At 37.8% G+C, this 18,779-nt stretch overlaps 1 protein-coding gene across 10 annotated transcripts in view; it reads right to left on the bottom strand.

The window, feature by feature from the left end:
• CARMIL1 (capping protein regulator and myosin 1 linker 1) overlaps positions 1-18,779 on the bottom strand; it is a 342,024-nt gene that overhangs the window by 34,362 nt on the left and 288,883 nt on the right. For all 10 annotated transcript variants that reach the window (XM_009204528.4, XM_009204523.4, XM_017957634.3 and 7 more), the window contains 2 exons: positions 3,921-3,987; positions 3,466-3,662 (listed from right to left, as the gene is read on the bottom strand). In XM_009204528.4, coding sequence (XP_009202792.2) covers positions 3,466-3,662; positions 3,921-3,987 — 264 coding nt within the window. The remainder of the gene's footprint in view (positions 1-3,465; positions 3,663-3,920; positions 3,988-18,779) is intronic.

Genomic DNA, 18,779 nt, shown 5'->3' with positions numbered 1-18,779 from the left:
CCCCAAAATATAGCGCCTTGGCATTTGAGGAAATAAAAAAAGCAGGAAGGCCATTCTCATCTTCCCCTTGCCTTTCTCCCTTGAGGCAGGTCATAAAAGTTTCATTCAAGAAGCACCCTCCCTACAGGAAGATAAAAGAAATGTCCTCCCTATAGCCAGAAAAAAAGAAATGTCTCTGAAGACATGGGGAGAGGGAGAAGAGTCTGAACAAACAGGCCTTGCTAAGTGCCCCCAGTTTATTACCATTAGATCATATCCTCTTTGTCTAATCCTACTTCTCTGTAACTATTCACTTCATCAAACTTAGCATAAAAATACAAAAATACAAAAATGTTTCTTTGAGTTTGCATTTCTGAAGGTTTCCATGTCGTATAAAACTTACATAAAATAAATTCTCTTATGCTTTTCTCTTGATGACCTGTCTTTTTTTACAGGTGCTTCAGCCATGAAACCTAGTGATAGATGAGAAATATCTGTTCTCCCTTGCAATATCTAGTACGCACCTCAGATAGGACTCTGCCACAGCTTCCTTCCTTTCTTTCCTATTTTTCAAACATTTAGGGAAAAAAGGCTGGTATGGTAGCTCATGCCTGCAATCCTGGCACTTTGGCAGGCTCAAGCAAGAGGGTAGTTTGAGGCTAGGAGTTCTGAGATCAGCCTGGGCAACATACCAAGAGCCCACCTCTACAAAAAAATTATTTAAATAATTAGCCAAGCATGGTGGCATGCACCAGTAGTCCCAGCTACTCAGGAAGCTGAGGTGGAAAGATTGTTATTGCTTGAGCCCAGGAGTTCAAGGCTGCAGTGAGGCATGACTGTGCCACTGCACTCCAGTCTGTGTCACAGAGTGAGATCCTATCTCAAAAAAAAAAAAAAAGAAAAGAAAGAAGTACACAAGATTACCTCCTTCCATGAGTCACCATTTTATTAAGGATAAACTTAAGCCATTTTGCAGACAAGTTATATTGTTAATGTTATTCCATATGGAAAGATCCATAGAGAAACCATTTACTCAGTAACACCCTAGAACCTAGGTGTGTTCTAGAAAGTGTGGGTTGTTGTTGAGCGGGGGTGGGGACGGGGGTTGTCTTTTTATCTACCTACAAAAATCTTTCCCTTATTTTTAAAAAAGAAAGTATATCCCTATAAGGATATGTAATAATGGACTAAAAAAGTTAAAAATCAGTAAATTAGAAAACAACAAACTAGAATTTTTTTTGTATTTTGAAATGGTGTCAAGCTATTTGGATTCAAATGAGAGAAATTAACCAAACACAACAAAAGCCTGATCTAAAGTGAGGAAATTATCAACCAGGCAGGTAAGTTATTGTGACCTTCATCCATCTATGTCTCCAGCTATCCACCTACTTATCCAATAAGTATTGTTGAACCCCTACTATATTCAAAACCCAATGTAAGCACTGAGCATATTACCATGAATAATAAATCACAGGCCCTGCCTACGCAGAACTTAGAGACAAGGAGGAAGCTGAGAAAACTCTGTGGGATGAGAGCTGTGACAGAGTAAGCATCAGGCACCAGAGGAGGTGGGGCCTCCATGGAGAGTTGCTCAGGCTGTGCACTGTGCACAACCAGTCTGTGAGAACAACTTTCCTGGTGTCATGTGACCCTAGCTCTGCGGGAACACAGTGGGAGGGATGAGGAGGGCTTCCTGGAAGAAGCCTTGTCTTCTTTAGAAACAACTATGATCTAATGGTAATAAACTGGGGGCACTTAGTAAGGCCTGTTTGTTCAGATTCTTCCCTCTGTCCCCATGTCTTCAGAGATAAGGACATTTCTTTCCTCTGGCTATACAGAGGGCACTTCTTGAATGAAGGTTTTATGATCTGCTTCAAGGGAGACAGGCAGGGGGAAGATGAGAATGACCTTCCTGCTTTTGCCATTTTCTCAAATGCCGAGGCACCATATTTTGGGGTAGCATGTCCCAACCTCATCAATCTGTTCTAGAGAGATGTCACCTTTGTCCACAATGAAGCCAGGAATAACAGGGTTGGCATACTCTAGGCTGTTTTCCCTTAGGGACTGTGTAACACAAAGGTAAGTCCCAAAATAATGTATTATGGCCAGAGGTCTAAATAGATCGGGCTTTTTCCCAGAGCACTGGTGGACAGAGTATAGAGAAGTGGATAGTTCTCCACTATCAAAAGAGACGTAGTGGAGATGTAAAAAATCTGAAAGTAGTTCTCAGCCCAGAAGATGGAGGGAAGCAATAAGAAAAGAGATGCAGCGTTAGAGGGCTGGAGCTCAGGATGGGAGGTAGCCATAGCAAGGAGGAAGAGGGAGAGCTGGTGATCAGGATCGTATTCCGCTTTCTAACCTGTCAACTGATGATGTCCCAAGAAGAACAGGGGATATGAGAAGGGCAGGTTTATAGGGAAAGGTGGGATCTAAGTTTCAAATTTTTGAGCCCAAGGTACTCATTCAAATTTAGGAGGCAAGTGGATATCCAGAAATCTACAGTCAACAACAGAGACTGAAACCATGAGTTCAGATGACATCACCCAGACGGACAATAAAAAACTTAAATGGGTCTGACGGGAAAACTGAAAGGACACTGCTGGAGAGGTGGGTGGAAAAGAAAGGAGTGTGATGACTCAGAGATCAACGGGAAATCTCCTGTTGGGAATGACAGAGCTTTCTGTGTCAAGGAACTGCTGAAACATCAAGTAAGATGACGGACAGCTGAAAAGAGCCCACGGGATTTGGTCTGGAGTGACCTTGGGAGGGTGGTTTCAAGGGTGGGTAGATACAGAAGGAAGATTTTGGTAAATTGTGGAATGACAGGAAGGTGAAGAAGAGAGGCAGTAGAGACAGTTGGCACAAGCGAACTTTTTTAATGTCTTTATAAAGGAGAGAAAAGACATTAACCAGAGAGAGACACGGGTAAACTAAAATAAGGTTCATCAGCACACACAATTGAGTCTTCTACTGGAGTAGAAAGAGCAGGATGTCAAGAATCACACACCGGGGCTCCCACTTAGGGCTCTTCTCCAACACTTCAGTTACATCATTTTGTGGACGGGGGAATGCATGTGTGCACTCCAGAATCAAACAATTTTTAATTACCAATTAATTCTTTTGTTACTTGTATCTTTTTTGCCCTGACACTGTAAAGTGCTAGAGACATTTATCTAGAATAAGGATTTCCTACCCTAGATAATCCTTATCTATCTAAGGATTTCCAAGGGCAGCTCTGTTCTGAAGAATTGGAAATTTTACAGCATTGTCTTCTCCACAATTATGTTGTTTTATTTAAGTGACACAATCTGTTCATTCTCCAAAATTACTGAGCACCAAGTTGAGATACTTTGTATATCTCATGCAAAGAGGTTCTAGTCTCCTCAACCATAGCTTTCATGTTTGTGCAAAGCACTTTAGCAAGACCCTCCAAGTTTCCCCAGAGAAGAAAAAGTGTGAGAGATGGGGCCTCTCCAGTCCACCTACCGCTGCTTGGGTGGGTTGCTGCTTCTTATTCCTTTTTGGCCTTAACTTGGTAAAGTGTTCCAGCTTCTTCCCCTCTTCAGAAGGCAACTCAGAGATAAATCCCGAGCTCCGCTTCTCCTGTCTGAGGGATGGGAAGGGTGGGTCTTCGATGTGAATTGGTACCTCTTCTAGCGCTTTATCTAGATCAAACTCCATTTCTAAAATTAAAAAACAAAAAACAAAACAAAAAAAACAGCCCAAGGCCAAAGCTTAATGAATGGAGATGGATAAAAAATTCCTAAAAGTAATTTTAAGTTTAGCATAGAACAGCAAACACCCATTCACAGATCACTTAACTCTTTCTCAATAATTACCCATGCAGTGCATCCATAAGGAACATCCCTAAAATGGTCTAAGGTCTTGCTGAGGGTGCTTCACGGTGCCAAGAAAATGACTGGCAGCAGCAAAACACTTACCAAAAGCCCTAGAAACAGGCCGCAGCATTCGGCTATGGATACTCTTCCTTTTGGATTTAGGGGTCATCTAGAAATGAAATAACAATAATTAAAAAAAAACACTTATGTAGCCACAAAAACTCGCCTTTCAAACTTCTGAAACATTCTGGATCGATTGTTTAACTCAGTAGTTGTTTCTCTGCTTTAGAGGTTGATTGAAAGCCTGACTGAAAAGATCAAACTATTTCTAAATGTTTACAATTTCTCAAATGATACAGCTAACCTCTTTCTTTTGTTCCCCTATCCCTAACCAGTTGAATTCCACTTATATAGCTGAAAAGAACAATGAATGAATTTAATTCCAAGCTGTATAAGAGGATGTTAAAATGGATACAAAAATAAAAATCAAAGACTGTAAAAATCAGTCACGAAAAACTGAAAACACTACTATTCACTGATCACTGTCACAGTAACATCAGTGTAAGCAACCCTGACCTCTTTCTGTGTCACGTCAATGATTTAAGCAGTTTCACTCTCTTGTTTCACATTTTGCCCCCAAGATTTTGATCTTTACATCATGGGCAAAGACCAGGAAAAGGTGCTAGGATTCAAAAATCTGTATCTGTTGGCACTTCTCAGTGAAATGTCTTTGATCCTGTCAATCTTCTAAAAAATGAAACCCAAACTCAAATCAAGGGCTGAGACTGAAGAGCACTTTCCTAGCACTGGTGTCAACTGTTTACGGTGCAAAGCCAACCCTCAGAAAGGCACTATCTTCTCCCTCAATAGGATGACACAAATGTCAAAGATGGAGGGAAGCTTTGCCATCACCTACACAAATCAACTCCAAGGATGAAATCGAGTTACAGAGGTGACAAAGGCTAACATTCATGTTGTCAGAAGGAGCAGAGCCATGGACAGAACCCAGTGAGGAGGGTCAGGCCAGCATCCTTCCTGCCACATAATTCATGACCCACACACAGATGAACAGATGTTAGGGATGTTTTCACTGGTTTGATATCAGGAAATTGGTATGTGTATAAACTAGGAGGTAATGTAACTGAAAGAACTTAGTTTGCATACTTTCATTTCATTTAATAGGTTTTCATCTAATGCTTCCTCAAAAAAAAAAAAAATCTACATGATTGAAAAACATTTTTTAGCTCCAAGGAGAAACTGGCTGATACTGATCTTTAAAGCAAACAAATCCATAGTTTTGACAATTATGTCAGTTTTAATAATAATATCATTTTGCTATTATGTATTGTTGAGAGAAAAAGGAGAGAAAAAAATGATTAGCAATTGTATTGAAATCCAGACTTGTTTTCCTAAAATACAAAATGAAACTTGCTGATTTGACTTTTTTCAAGGTTTCGTTAAAGGCAGACAATCTGAGAAAAAGCTATTTATAAAGTAACAGGCTTTGCGGGTTCAATAAAAACTCAGCTAACCCAATGCAAATGGAAAGGAATCCAGTTTAAGGCAGTTCTCCCCAAAGTTAGCCATACAGTTGGCTGAAGAAGTTAGTGGCCTGCCTGGTCTATTCACAAGTGAAATCTCTGAAAATAATTCTCAGGAGATACAAGCTATCAAAACATATGCTGTGTTTGGTTGCAACAAGTTCTTCAGTATTCTATCCATCTTATGCACAACCGTGGTAGGTAAAATAATCAAGAAGTAGCTCCAGATATATTTTTTAGCCAATTTCATTTAGATTGTCACAAATAAAGAGGAAAGATGTTTAAAAATGCATGGACTGAAGATGTCTTTTTTTATTTCCCTGACTCTTGATTAGATTTTACAGAAAGTGTATTCATGGGCAAAAATAGTCTAGTTTAAGTTTCCATATCATGAAAGCCTTTATGATACCAAACACATGTAAAACATATAAAAATTATATTGCATATATATTACAATTTTAAACATATAAAAATATGTACTATATATAAAATAAATGACATAATATATAATATGTACAGAAAGAATCACATTTACAAACTCATGTCTATCTGTGAACAGGTTATTCAGCTTAATTTCATTTCATAGACATAATTAAGAAACACACAAAATCATCAGGATAATTTGACGGTTGATATCACTCAAAGGGGAGCTAGTTTTCTCCTCTTGGTCTTGTTTTCCAGTGCTTCAAAGCCCAATATAGGAAGCTTGAATATCAGAAAAACTCACTTCTAATGTATTTCACTTGCTTTCCTTTACTTTGCGTGCTTTTTACAAGGGTAAGTAATTTCTAATTACATTTCCCATAAAACTATACCCATCATATCTTTTAGTTCTGAGGTTCTGGCGCAGAGTCAATGGTCTTTTGTTAAAATAGAATTTGTAATCAGGCTAGTTTCTACAATTGGTATTAAGAAGGTAACCCAGCTTCTGTATCTTTCCCTCATGGGATTTAAGTGTGACAACAGAGAAAAAAAATCAATCTCATTTCTCTCATATTTTTATTGCTTGTCTTTGGAAGTAATTCTTCCTTAGTTTTACAGAAAATGTGGACTTCCTTAATCTTATTGGCTTATTCCTACAATGCCATTACATATAAACCTAAAGCAAGAGGAAATATAAAAACGTACTATAATTATCCACCTAAGGGTATATTTAGGAGCAAATTTTTAATGTTTGTCTAGAAATTTGGTTTATTTGAACTCCTTCCTCCTCCTCTCCACAACTGTTGGGTTGTTGAATTACATCCCAGAAAAAGGAAACAATCTGACTTTACCATCTTCTTTAACACGGTTAGCTCTCTTCTCTTTTGGTACCAAAATGAAAGGTCAATTTTTTCTAACTGTTTCTTAGTCCTTATTGACCTTTCCCTGACATCTGTTAATGCCTAAGTATTTTCTGAGTCAGAGAAATCACAAACAGTTCATCAGATGAAGGGGGTCAACATTTGAAAAAGAAGAGGTACATACTGCAAACGGACCTCTCATCAATCAATGGTTAACACTGTCAACTTGAGGCCTAGACAAAATTAACTTATCTTAAAAAATGCATCTTGTAAGCAATAAGGTATAATTTTCAATACCCATATCCTAAAGAAATATGAGGAAAAATGTGTTAAACCCTTATTTTAAATGTAATTTTAGCAGGAAAATCTTAAACACAGACTTCTTTCTTGTCCTAACATCACAAATCATCAATAAATCCTCATTGTGGCAGACACTGTGAACAAAAAGGTCATAACTCTATTTTCTGATAATCCAAAAGCATCAATGTCTACATTACTCTGAAATTGTACTCCTTTGATCAAATTTTTATAATAAATTTTAAACTATTCTGCACATAGCTCAATTGAGATATGTCTACTTTTACTACAAATTAAAGACTAATCTTGGAACCTTACAAATAATATAACCTTTTTCTTCCTGTCAAACCCACTTTTAACATGTAATTCCTAGACACGCTTTTTTTAAAAATGAGAGTCAGATCGCTGATGTCACTACAAAAATATAAAGAGATGCTTTGTTTTTGTCACCATTTGCTCAAAAAATAATAAATAACACTCTCATTCAAAGCTGAAGAATCCATAATTACTTCCCCCTCACCACCAAGGCTGTAGAAAGAAAAAAAAATCATAACAATACCAGTTGAGAAGAAGATTAGGAAAGTTCTTCTAATATAAGAAGCAAATTATAACATCGATTTTCTACAACCCTGGGCCCAAAACAAGTAATATGACAAGAATCAGGAAAAAACCTTAAAAGTAATGTTATTATTATTATTATTATTATTATTATTATTACATGAGTGGAATAAGCACTTGTCTCCTCTTGAATGTTTGTATCCTCTTCATCAACACTCTGCTTGCTTTCAGACACATGGCTGGAGATATTTTAAATTCATCGCCTGTTTTGCTAGCTGAACCATCTTGTAAAATCCAATCTTGTCTCTAAATTGTTGCCTATTTCATTCAGGATCTGCAGATGGACGACGACACTACAGTCTCCTGGGAGACCAGCCAGGCAGCACAGAAGCAAATGGAGCACAAGAATATAAAGTAGTAGAGCCAGAAACTGCAAAGCCACCAAAAAATACTTACACTTGTACAGCAGAGAGTCTCCATGCAGCAAAAAGAAAGAAAAAAATATGAATGGAAAAGAGATAAAGCAACAGCATTACTAGAAAAGGGGAGGGAGAGGGATACCATTCACAAACAAAGAAACAGAAAAGCTAAAACACATAAAAAGCCTTCATAGCAAAGGAATAAGGCAGGAATGAGGCCAACATATTAATGGCTTAAGACATCCAAACTGGCTTTTTATAAGCAGAAGCACAATTACAGCTTGAAAAATTTCAGAAACTCCTAACCTACAGATATTATTTCTCTCGCTAAATGTGTCAAAGTGATATTTACCAACCCCACAAGGCATTAACCTCATTCGGGGGATGGTGGCTTTATTAGCTCCAAAGCACATAATGGACAGAGCAGAGGATGGTTATTAAAGAACCCCATGCAAGTCCTGGCTCCTGGACCACAGGACCAGTCTCAAGAACTACGTGGGGACAGTGAATCTGCAGGCATGTACAAGAGTCTCTTCTGGGGCCATTTACATCATTCTGTGCTCACACGGCATTTTAGGAGCAGTATCTTTGAATTCTTTTGCCTCTTTAGTCATTAAAACTTTTCAGGGGGCCGGGCGCGGTGGCTCAAGCCTGTAATCACAGCGCTTTGGGAGGCCGAGACGGGCGGATCACGAGGTCAGGAGATCGAGACCATCCTGGCTAACACGGTGAAACCCTGTCTCTACTAAAAAATACAAAAAAAACTAGCCGGGCGAGGTGGCGGCGCCTATAGTCCCAGCTACTCGGGAGGCTGAGGCAGGAGAATGGCGGGAACCCGGGAGGCGGAGCTTGCAGTGAGCTGAGATCTGGCCACTGCACTCCAGCCTGGGAGACAGAGCGAGACTCCATCTCAAAAAAAACGAACAAAAAAAACCCCAAAAAATAAAACAAAAAAAACTTTTCAGGGAAAGATCTGATGCCAGGATTCAGCACAAGTTACCTACCTACAGTGTAATTCAATATTGATGATACCTTATACCTTAGTGGGAACTTCAGTCACCTTACATTTTACATTATACCTCTAAGTAAGTTATTTCTTTATTTTCTTTCCCTCTCCTTAGATGAAAAAAAAATCTCTAATTTTTAAAACTCCATTGGTCATCATTAAATTTTGTTAGGGCATCCTCTTCTTATTCTGAACATTTATAAAATAATTTTTAAAAACAAAAAAGAAGTCCAGTTATAGAATGTCAGTCTTCGTGAAAGCAAAGTGTCAGGGGTTGAGGCATCCTTTCCAAACCTCCTGAGGAAGGCCACCTACTCCTTCCACCTGGAGCTGGGGCTTTCTTTTTTCCAAGTTCTTTATTTTTCTCATGTCAATTGTTTTCAATATAAAATGGGATAGAAATACAGGGCTCCTCAATTTGTGAATGTAAATTATTTGTGTCTCTTTAAAGTAAAGGCAGCACATAAGTAAAAAGCATTCCCTATAACCATCACCATCACTGGCACCAGTATTACGTGCTTATCAGAAAGGCTTCCACTGGTAAAGTCCTGAAAAATTCTCGTTCTTCACATTTCTGATTTCATACTTGATAAGGCAATTTACTTCAAATGTAACTCATTCTATGACCCATTAAATTAGCATGAAAACATCCTTGCTGGATGAAAGGAGAAAAAGTAAAAATATCTTTTCAAATATATTTTCCAGATTTGCCCAAAACAAAGACTCTTGCCCTTTCCCAACACATAGCCCTCAGAAGCATTCTTAAAGGTATGACTACGAACACATACATAAGAGAGTTACAGTTGATGGTTAAGTCCCACAGATGACTTTTTACTTTCCTTCTCCTTGTGAAAGATTAATTCAACAAGATAAGTAGTCTGTCCCAATTATCTACCTAAAGATCATTGTAAGTGATAGTGAGGAATCTTTCAATTGATTCAACTCCTAAAATGACAGGTGAGCAAAACATGTGCCCATGAAGATGGAAAGCATGGCAACAGACATTTCAACTTTTTGACAGAAGGAAGATCGTTAGTTCATTGCGCTACTCTTGTCCACTTTTTGGAACTCATTTAGGCCACACTGACTTCAACATCCCTCCATCAGGACGAGGGAAGGAGTATGTCTCATGCTCATGGCTTCGGCATCCAAGAACTGGGCTTGAATCCTGAACCTGCCACTTCCTGGGTTATGGGACTTTGACCAATGTTTTTGAAAAGTCAGCTTCCAGTTTTCTAGTTTGTAAAATAAATTGTGAAGATTAAATAAGCTAATAAATACAAAGCGCTTGGCACAGTGTCTGGCAAACAGTGCCAATCAGTGACCTCTCAGTGCTTCAATAATTGGCTGTGATTATGAGAGATTAATATTATCATTTTTAAAATGCTTCTATTCCCAAAGAGAGAGAAGAAAGGAGGGGGACCATTAATAAGAAGCAGATTTATAACAGCAAAAAAGTCAGAACAATCGAAAAGCCAATCAGTAGAATGAATAACTAAAATGAAATATTTTAAATGAAGAAACATCAGTTAAAAGGAAAAATAAACGCTACATGTAGCAACATGAACAAGTCTCAAAATATAATATTGAGTGAAAAAAGCAAGTTTCAAAAAAGATACACGTGGTACAATACCATTTATGTAGACTCTAAAACATGCAAAACAATACTATACACTGTTCATGAATACATGTATGTTTGAACACAAAAAACAAACAGGAAGTGTCCAACTGAACTCATGAGAGTGCCTCTGGAGAAAGGGGGAGAAGTGTGGGACTGTTAGTAGTGATCAAATGATGCTATTACATTATCTGTGATGCCCAGTATTATTCAAGATTCAACAAATGCTACCGAGCACCTACTGTGCATCAGGCATTCTTGGAGAAAGGGGTGGGTCTAGCAGTGAATAAGACAGATGAGCTCTTGCACTTCTAGTGTGTGTGTTCCAGTGTACCTTGGCAAAACAAACATTCTAACATGTTAACAGGTGGCTCTTCAGGGTGGTAGGAACACAGGTATTTGGCATTTGTGAGTAATTTTTGTAATTTCTTAGGAATGCCCCAAAAATTTTATTTAGGAATACTTAAAGAAATCACTCTGGTCATAGCATTGACCGATTATCTGGACTTACACTACTCTGCAGACACTCTAATAGGAGCCTGTCTGAATGACCATAGACTTTCACCACCTTTGCTACCTCCTGATGGGTAACAATGACAAAAACACCAACCAGATCATAATAGCTTGGGGGTGGAAAGTGATCAACTATAACACATGGAAAGAAACTTTAAAGTTTCTTAAAGTAACTTGGAGTTCTTCTGTATGTGTAAGTGTTTGATAAGCATTAGTGCTATTCTGTGGAAGTGTTAAAAAGTGGCTGGCTTCCTGATATTCAGGAACTACTGTTTTCCAGAGACCAAGAACTCGAATTAAATAAAAATCCCAGTGCCACATCCTCCTTCTTCATGTTCTTTATCATGAACCTCACATGTAAGGAATTTTTTTAAAAAAATTAATATTAACCTTAATATAATTCACTCTATCAGAAATACACAAATGTTTTGCCAGTCATTTCAGCACCTCCTTTTAATACATAACTGAGATGGAGACATGATGGTCAGAACTGGACAGACTAGGTGAAGTGGGAAAAAGCCAGTTAGTTAGAAAAATAAGGAAATGAAGGGTTTACCTCTAAGTAAAAAAGAAATAAGCAAAAAAAAGGATTTTTTTTTTTTGCTTAGCGGTAAACCCTCCATTTTCTTATTGCTGGCAAAAAACTGGCAGAGGTGTCTTTTGGCCACTGTCTCATCAGTCCTCCCTCAGTCTCCAGGGGAAGAAAAAGCAGAAAACCTACAAGAATTTCAACTACAGAGTCACCTCATCAAGTATATTCACTTTAAAAAATGAGTTCAGAATAGAAACAGGAGGCGTGTAGGCAGAGATACATTCTTTTTATCTAATGGCCAACAAATTTACTATAGGATCCTTTCACAAAAAGTAATTTTTTTTCATTTTAAATGAAAATGGTTTTCATGTAATATACAGCAGAACACTTTTTGAAACATCTTAAGCAGTGTGTCAAAAACACATGATAGATAAATGGGACTAATTTGGGTGACATAGGGGAATGCCTAGAGAATGACTCAAAGGATTTCCTTTAGGTGCCCATCCCCTTCCTGATCCCCCTGGTCATCCCTGGGGAAGACAAAATGAACATCTCTTGGGTGAAAAACACAAGCCAGGATTCTGTCTTGTTCACCTCTAGATCCCCAGAGCCCATAGAGGACTTGGCATATAATGGGCCTTCAAGAAGTGTGTGTTTGAATGAATGAACTGAACACTGCTTTAATCCAGTGCGCCCCCCACATGCAAGTTCTATAGACTTGTTTAAAAACAAATATTACCAGTACTAAACATTGTTACCAAAAAGGGCATTTAGGCACAAAGATAAAATAGTAAGGACATGTTTATTATAAAGAATAGTCCTTTAGAGACATTTATTTTCATGAAAAATCTGGCATATTTTTTCTATTTCTTATTACACGGACAAAAACTTCCTCATGGACCCTAGTGGTTCATGTATTCATGTCCACCTCTTTATTTTTTTATTTTTTAATTTTGAGACAAGGTCTGGCTCTATCACCTAGACTGGAGTGCAGTGGCTCAGTCTCGGCTCACTGTCCAACCTCTGCCTCCTGGGCTTAAGCCATCTTCCCACCCCAGCCTCCTGAGTAGCTGGGACTACAGGTACGTACCACCATGCCCAGCTAATCTTTGTATTTTAGAGACGGGGTTTTGCCTTGTTACCCAGGCTGGTCTCCAATTCCTGAGTTCAAGCGATCCTCCTGCCTTGGCCCCCTAAAGTCCTGGGATTACAGGCATGAGCCACTGTGCCCGGCCATGATGTCCACCTCCTTAAACAATACACTTTTCAAATACATACACCCACTCTTTTTCCCCAACTATTTATTTTTAACATATTCAAATTTAGCAAATTAAAAGGACAAGGATAGTCTAATAAATACAAGTATACTCTTCACTTAGATTCAGCAATTGTTAACATTTTGTCACATAAAATTACTTTATTTCCTTCATTCTCATCTCTCTAACACAAACACAGAAAAAAAATTCTGAACCATTTAAAGGTTGTTGACATCTTGACATTTCTCCCTTAAATACTTCGGCATGAATATCCAAAGAATTATATTTTCCTATATAACCATACATTATTATCAACATCTAAGAAAATTAACAGCAATTGCATAATATCTAACGTACACACTATAGTCCATATTCAAATTCCCCCAACTGTCCCTCAGGTGCCTTAAAACATCCCCTTCCATTTTGGGATCTTAATAGAGAATATACTCATTATATAGGGTAATGTCTCTTCAGGCTCTTTCATCTAGCACATCCTCCCTCCCCACTCCCATCCCCACCTTTCTTTTTCATAATACTGACTTTCTCCATGAATCCAGGCCAATTGTTTTATAGACTTCCTCACACTCTATATTTGTCTGATGGTTTCCTCATAATTAGATTCAATGAAACATTTTTAGCATTAATACCACATAGGGGACGCTGTGAACTACTGAATGAATCACAGTGATTGGCATATATGTCAGGTTGTTCCAATACTGGTAAGACTGACCTTGATCCCTTGATTAGCATGGGGACTCTCCAGCTGTGCTCCATTGTAAAGTACTGATTCCCTTGGTAATTAATAGTAACTCTATGAGGTGATACGTTTAGTCCATCTGGATTTTAAAGCAACTATTGGTAATCCTTGCCTGAATTAATAGATATGATTGGAACTGCAAAATTATAACTTCCTACTTCTTTCATTATTCTTATATTTATTAGTTGCCATTCCTCTGAAAAGAGAAACATTTCCTCTCTTAAAATCCTCTGTACTGGCATTTCGATGTTTTCTGAGTATTACTACGAATGCATGGATCTCTATTACTTCAATGTATCTTAAACTACTATTCATTATTCTTTTTGGTGCTCAAAATGTCTCAGTGAAGCCCTTTCAACTGGATTTTCTGAGCTTTGAAATTGAATTTAGAGCTAATCATTGCTTTTTGATACAAAATATCCTAGACCTACCTTCCCTGTTTAATGAACTAGATTATAAAAACTAAATACTTACTACTAGCTTTTCAGCTCAAGGAGAAAACTCAGTAATTTTTAGTTGACTTTTACCCTCAATATCTAGCCAAACAGTATTATCACATTTGTAGTTTAAAAAAAGTAATTTTTGTGCACTTCCATTTAAAAAAGTCTGAGATGGTGTAAATCTTACTGAGAAAAAGAGATACCTAATTCTTTCTAAGACAATTGTTGGACAGCATAAAGTCTTCCTTTGCAAGCCTAGAAAGAAAAGGTATAGGGAAGTCATAACTCTGAGAAAGCTGCAATAAATCGATGGACAAAAGGAGGAATGATATGTAGAGATTTAGTGATGTGTCACATTTCCTACTAAACACAACATTAAATCCAGCTATTCATGTTACACTCATTAACTTTTATATCCAGACTCTCATTTCACATAAAAGTTAAACTGGCATCATGATGTTAAAACAAAAACATTTAGGGAATAGCACTGATGAGAGACTATTGTAAAGATCATGGTAGAGAACTATTTTGAAATTAAAATGGTTTGTTTCCTTATTTTCCAGATCTGCACAATTTTTTGATACAACAAAAATATTTATCTTCCTAACTTTGTCACGTTTTCTCCAGGAAACAGGAAATACCTCACTTTTTATTCCTTGTAACTCATCTTGCAACTGATGCAAAAGTGAAAATTCATGTTTGAATATTCTCCTTAAAAAGCGAATAAAATTTAATACATTTTTCTTAAGAGAAATCCAAAAACAGAATTCCCTGGCACTGATTCCAAGCAAATATCTTGCCACCACAATGTGTGTGACTCCTGCTGGGCACAGAAGCATGATGTTTATTACTACAAGATCAGGTATATGTCCCTGTAGCATTATAATTTTTTAAAAAGTGGGAAAATTCTTTAATTACTTTGTTGCACTATTAAGCATGATGTTAATCTAATGGTCATAAAAACTTGAATAGCATTTTAATATTTTCTTTATTGTGAAAACATAAACAAAGGGGGAACCCCACTGAGTATTAAACTTGAGATATTTTAAGTCGCAATCTTGGAAAATCCATGTTAAAATGGAAGGCAAAAATCAGGAATTTAGGAGAAGATTTAAATACTCTTCTTTAGAATGGACATCATTGTTCAGTAACATCAAGATGAATAATCAAAATTAGCCTAAATTCTTCAGGTAACACATTTGCTCCCTTCATGGAATATCAGCTTTATAATAATGACAAAAATTAATAAATTAATAAATAATAAAAATTAAATAAAAAATAATAAATTAATTTAATTAAATTATCCTAAATTGAATAAAATATTAAATTAAAAATAATAAATAATAAAATAATAAAAACTAATAAATTTATAAATTTAAATTTAGGATCCTAGTTACACAGCTGTGGTAATGAATCAGTAATCAGAAGATCTGGTTCCTATACTTTTTAACACAGAGCAAGTCGTTCCCCAAGCTTTACTGAAATTAGGTCCTCAAATCCCAACTCTTCAACCTCAAACAGAGCTTCAGGGAAAGATGGCTTACCACCAAAACTCTGAAACCTGCTCCAGCTTGGAAACCAAGATTTTCATCATGCTCAGTTTAACTCCTTTTAATCAACATCCCTACTAAATGAATTCTAAAGAGAGATTCTCAAAAGAGTGAATTCTCAAGACATCCCTCTCTAAATTACAGATCAATTATTTTGATAGCTATTTTTCCATAACTTCAGATCACCATTCATACACTCTATTCTACCTATGAGAACATCTGTCAAAAACAATAAGCAATGTTGTTTGCTGCTTTTGATCTTTGGTGGCTTTGATCTCGTTTTAAAATGAATTATCGATTTAGAGCCAACGTATAATGAAAAGTTGGGTACATTTTCTATCAAACATATGACTTATATGCCACTAGGGCATTATTTTCTAACAAAACAAAACTGGCTTTCGGAGCATAATGAGGGCAATCTCTTAGCTGTTGTTTGATTTAATGTTAAGTGGAACAAACCCCATATGACTCTTCCATTGACATTCTCCAACTTTTAAAGTTTCAACATCAAATAACCACAAACAGGTGGCCAATTCATTCAGTTACCTACAGGGAAAGAGGCCACACAGTGCACAACCAGAAGCATCACTAAGGTTTTGATGGACATGATAAAGAATGCTCTGAAATCTTTTTCAGAAAAGAGTCACTTTGGAATTGTTGAATTGAGTTTGGCATTTGGGGATTTCCATTGAGTACACGGCTCAAGGGCTGAAGTGGATTTGAAGCTGCTTTCAAAGAAAAACCCTGTCTCGATTTGCAGGTACCCACCCAACAGCTTGGCTCTGGCTAGAAGGTCTTCTGTCTGGACAAGAGAAATGATCACTTACCCCAATTTGGATAATCAAATGCTAGATCTAAAACTTGCAGCACTAGTTTCCAGGTTAAGGCTCCACCCTTAGCCAGCAAGCAGAAGAGAGCACCATGTGGTCCTAGCTGGGAATGGATCCTTAAGATTGCTGTATTAGAACCCCCTCAGGTTTTCTTTCCTCTTAAAACTCTGTTCACCCCACTTTATCTTTTTAATTTCTATTAATTATTAAATCTGCTACCTAAAATAGTTTCTCAAAGAAGTCAGAAACACATATAAATCCAAGAAACACATTTATATAAGGCTATATAATCTAGACAAGAATTTATAAAAGAAATCCCTTGCAGTTATATTTGGAGCATGGAAGTAATTTTTTTGGTCTAGTTTCCAAGTGTGATTTTTCAGAATGAAAGTCAATGTGATTTTCTTCAGCACATACATTAAAGGCCAAAGCTAAAAACCATTTATTTTATATTTTGATTTTTTTTAAGGGGTAGGCTTGTGATAGAGGTTTGACACTGGCCCTGAGAGATGGGAGAAATCTTAAATATAAATTCCAGTAGTGACAGGTTTCCTCTGAGGCACATTTAGGGAAACTGAGAATTTCACAGGCCCACTTCACTCTCTGAATGTCTACATGTGAGCTGAAGAATGACGCTTAACTCATCCCAACTTTAATTGATGTTTCTAAACTATAACAGTATAATTAGAAATTTAGACAGAATCACTTAATTTATCTACTGTGACCTAATCTTAAATGGTCAAAAGCATAATGTGGAGTGGAGTCATACATTAGTTATCTTTCTCCCTCCACCCACATTTAGGCCACTTCTTTTTGTCATTCCCAAATTTCAGCCCAAGTAAATCCACCCTACTTGTCCCCTCCTCAGAAAGTATTTAATCTCAGGGAATATTTGGTTAAACCTAAGATTCTATCAGGCAAGAAGGAAAACTATCAAATTCAAAGTTAGGGGAAGAAGTGCAGCCTGATTAACCACAAGGGCTGAATTTGGAAGGATCACATGTGTTATTGCATGTATGGGCAGCTTCCAGAAGCAGAGTCCTCTACCCCGGATCTTTCTGCTGTTTCCATCAGTTCAGGCATCTACAATCCACGCCATTGCTTGCCCCATAATTGGAGGAGGTATGGATTTTTTACCATATGTTAATATCTTCCCCAGTTCCACTGAGAATAACAATAAACCTCTATAAAGAAATAATTGGCCTGTGGGAGTAAAGATACTATCTGCTGAACACTCAGTGTAAGCCCTCAGTGCAAAGGCTCTTTCCCACCACAAACCTCCCCTGAGTCTTTGTTCCTGTGATTCAGGCCAGCCTGAAGACCATGAGTTCTGCATACAGAGAATGTGTTTGAGAGTCAGATCGTGTGGAGTTGGGCTCTCAGCTGCAGCTACTCCTTATTGCAATGCGATGGGGGAAGGTGTGTTAACATCTCTGACTTCTACGAGTCTCATCTGAAAAATGGGTTAAAATAGCTACCACACCTGGCTGCTATGACAAAACACTGGTTACAGTGGGTGGGTGGTTTTAATCTCTTTCTCCTAAGCAACTTGCTGACAGCTTGGTAATCTATAATCTTCTCATTAATTGAACCACATCAGTTTAAAGATAACTTTTCCATGCAAGAATTATTTTCTATAGCTCCCAGATTAATCTGCTACTACTGATAATTATTGATGGCATTAGCTATATAGAAATCAATAACATGGCCGGGCGCGGTGGCTCAAGCCTGTAATCCCTGCACTTTGGGAGGCCGAGACCGGCAGATCATGAGGTCAGGAGATCGAGACCATCCTGGCTAACATGGTGAAACCCCGTCTCTACTAAAAAATACAAAAAAACTAGCCGGGTGCGGTGGCGGGCTCCTGTAGTCCCGGCTACTCGGGAGGCTGAGGCCGGAGAATGGCGTAAACCCGGGAGGCGGAGCTTGCAGTGAGCTGAGATCTGGCCACTGCACTCCAGCCTGGGCGACAGAGCGAGACTCCATCTCAAAAAAAAAAAAAAGAAAAAAAAAGAAATCAATAACATGTAACTCCAGTTCTTTCAAGAAGCATGCAAAGAAAACTCATGCAGGTAATTACAATTCAAAGCCAGGAGGAGAGAAACGAACTTTACTGAACAATTTTGTGCCAGGCACTGCTCTAGATACTGGGGATATGTGGTCAACAGCACAAAGTCCCGGCCCGCCAGAAGCTTATACCTTCACGAGTAAGATCACTTCAAGTTCTGATAAGTGCTAAGATAATATAATACGCAAGGTGACTGGAAGGCTTCTTTGGCTCAGAGGATCAAGGACAACTTCTGAGAAAGAAACACTGGAATTGTGACCTAAACAGTGAGAAGACAGCCATGGTACAAGTTG

This window comes from Papio anubis, chromosome 6, assembly GCF_008728515.1.
Source record: "Papio anubis isolate 15944 chromosome 6, Panubis1.0, whole genome shotgun sequence".
Lineage (NCBI taxonomy): Eukaryota > Metazoa > Chordata > Mammalia > Primates > Cercopithecidae > Papio > Papio anubis.
The sequence above is the reverse complement of the archived record's forward strand: the minus strand, read 5'-3'. Positions and strand labels throughout refer to the sequence as shown.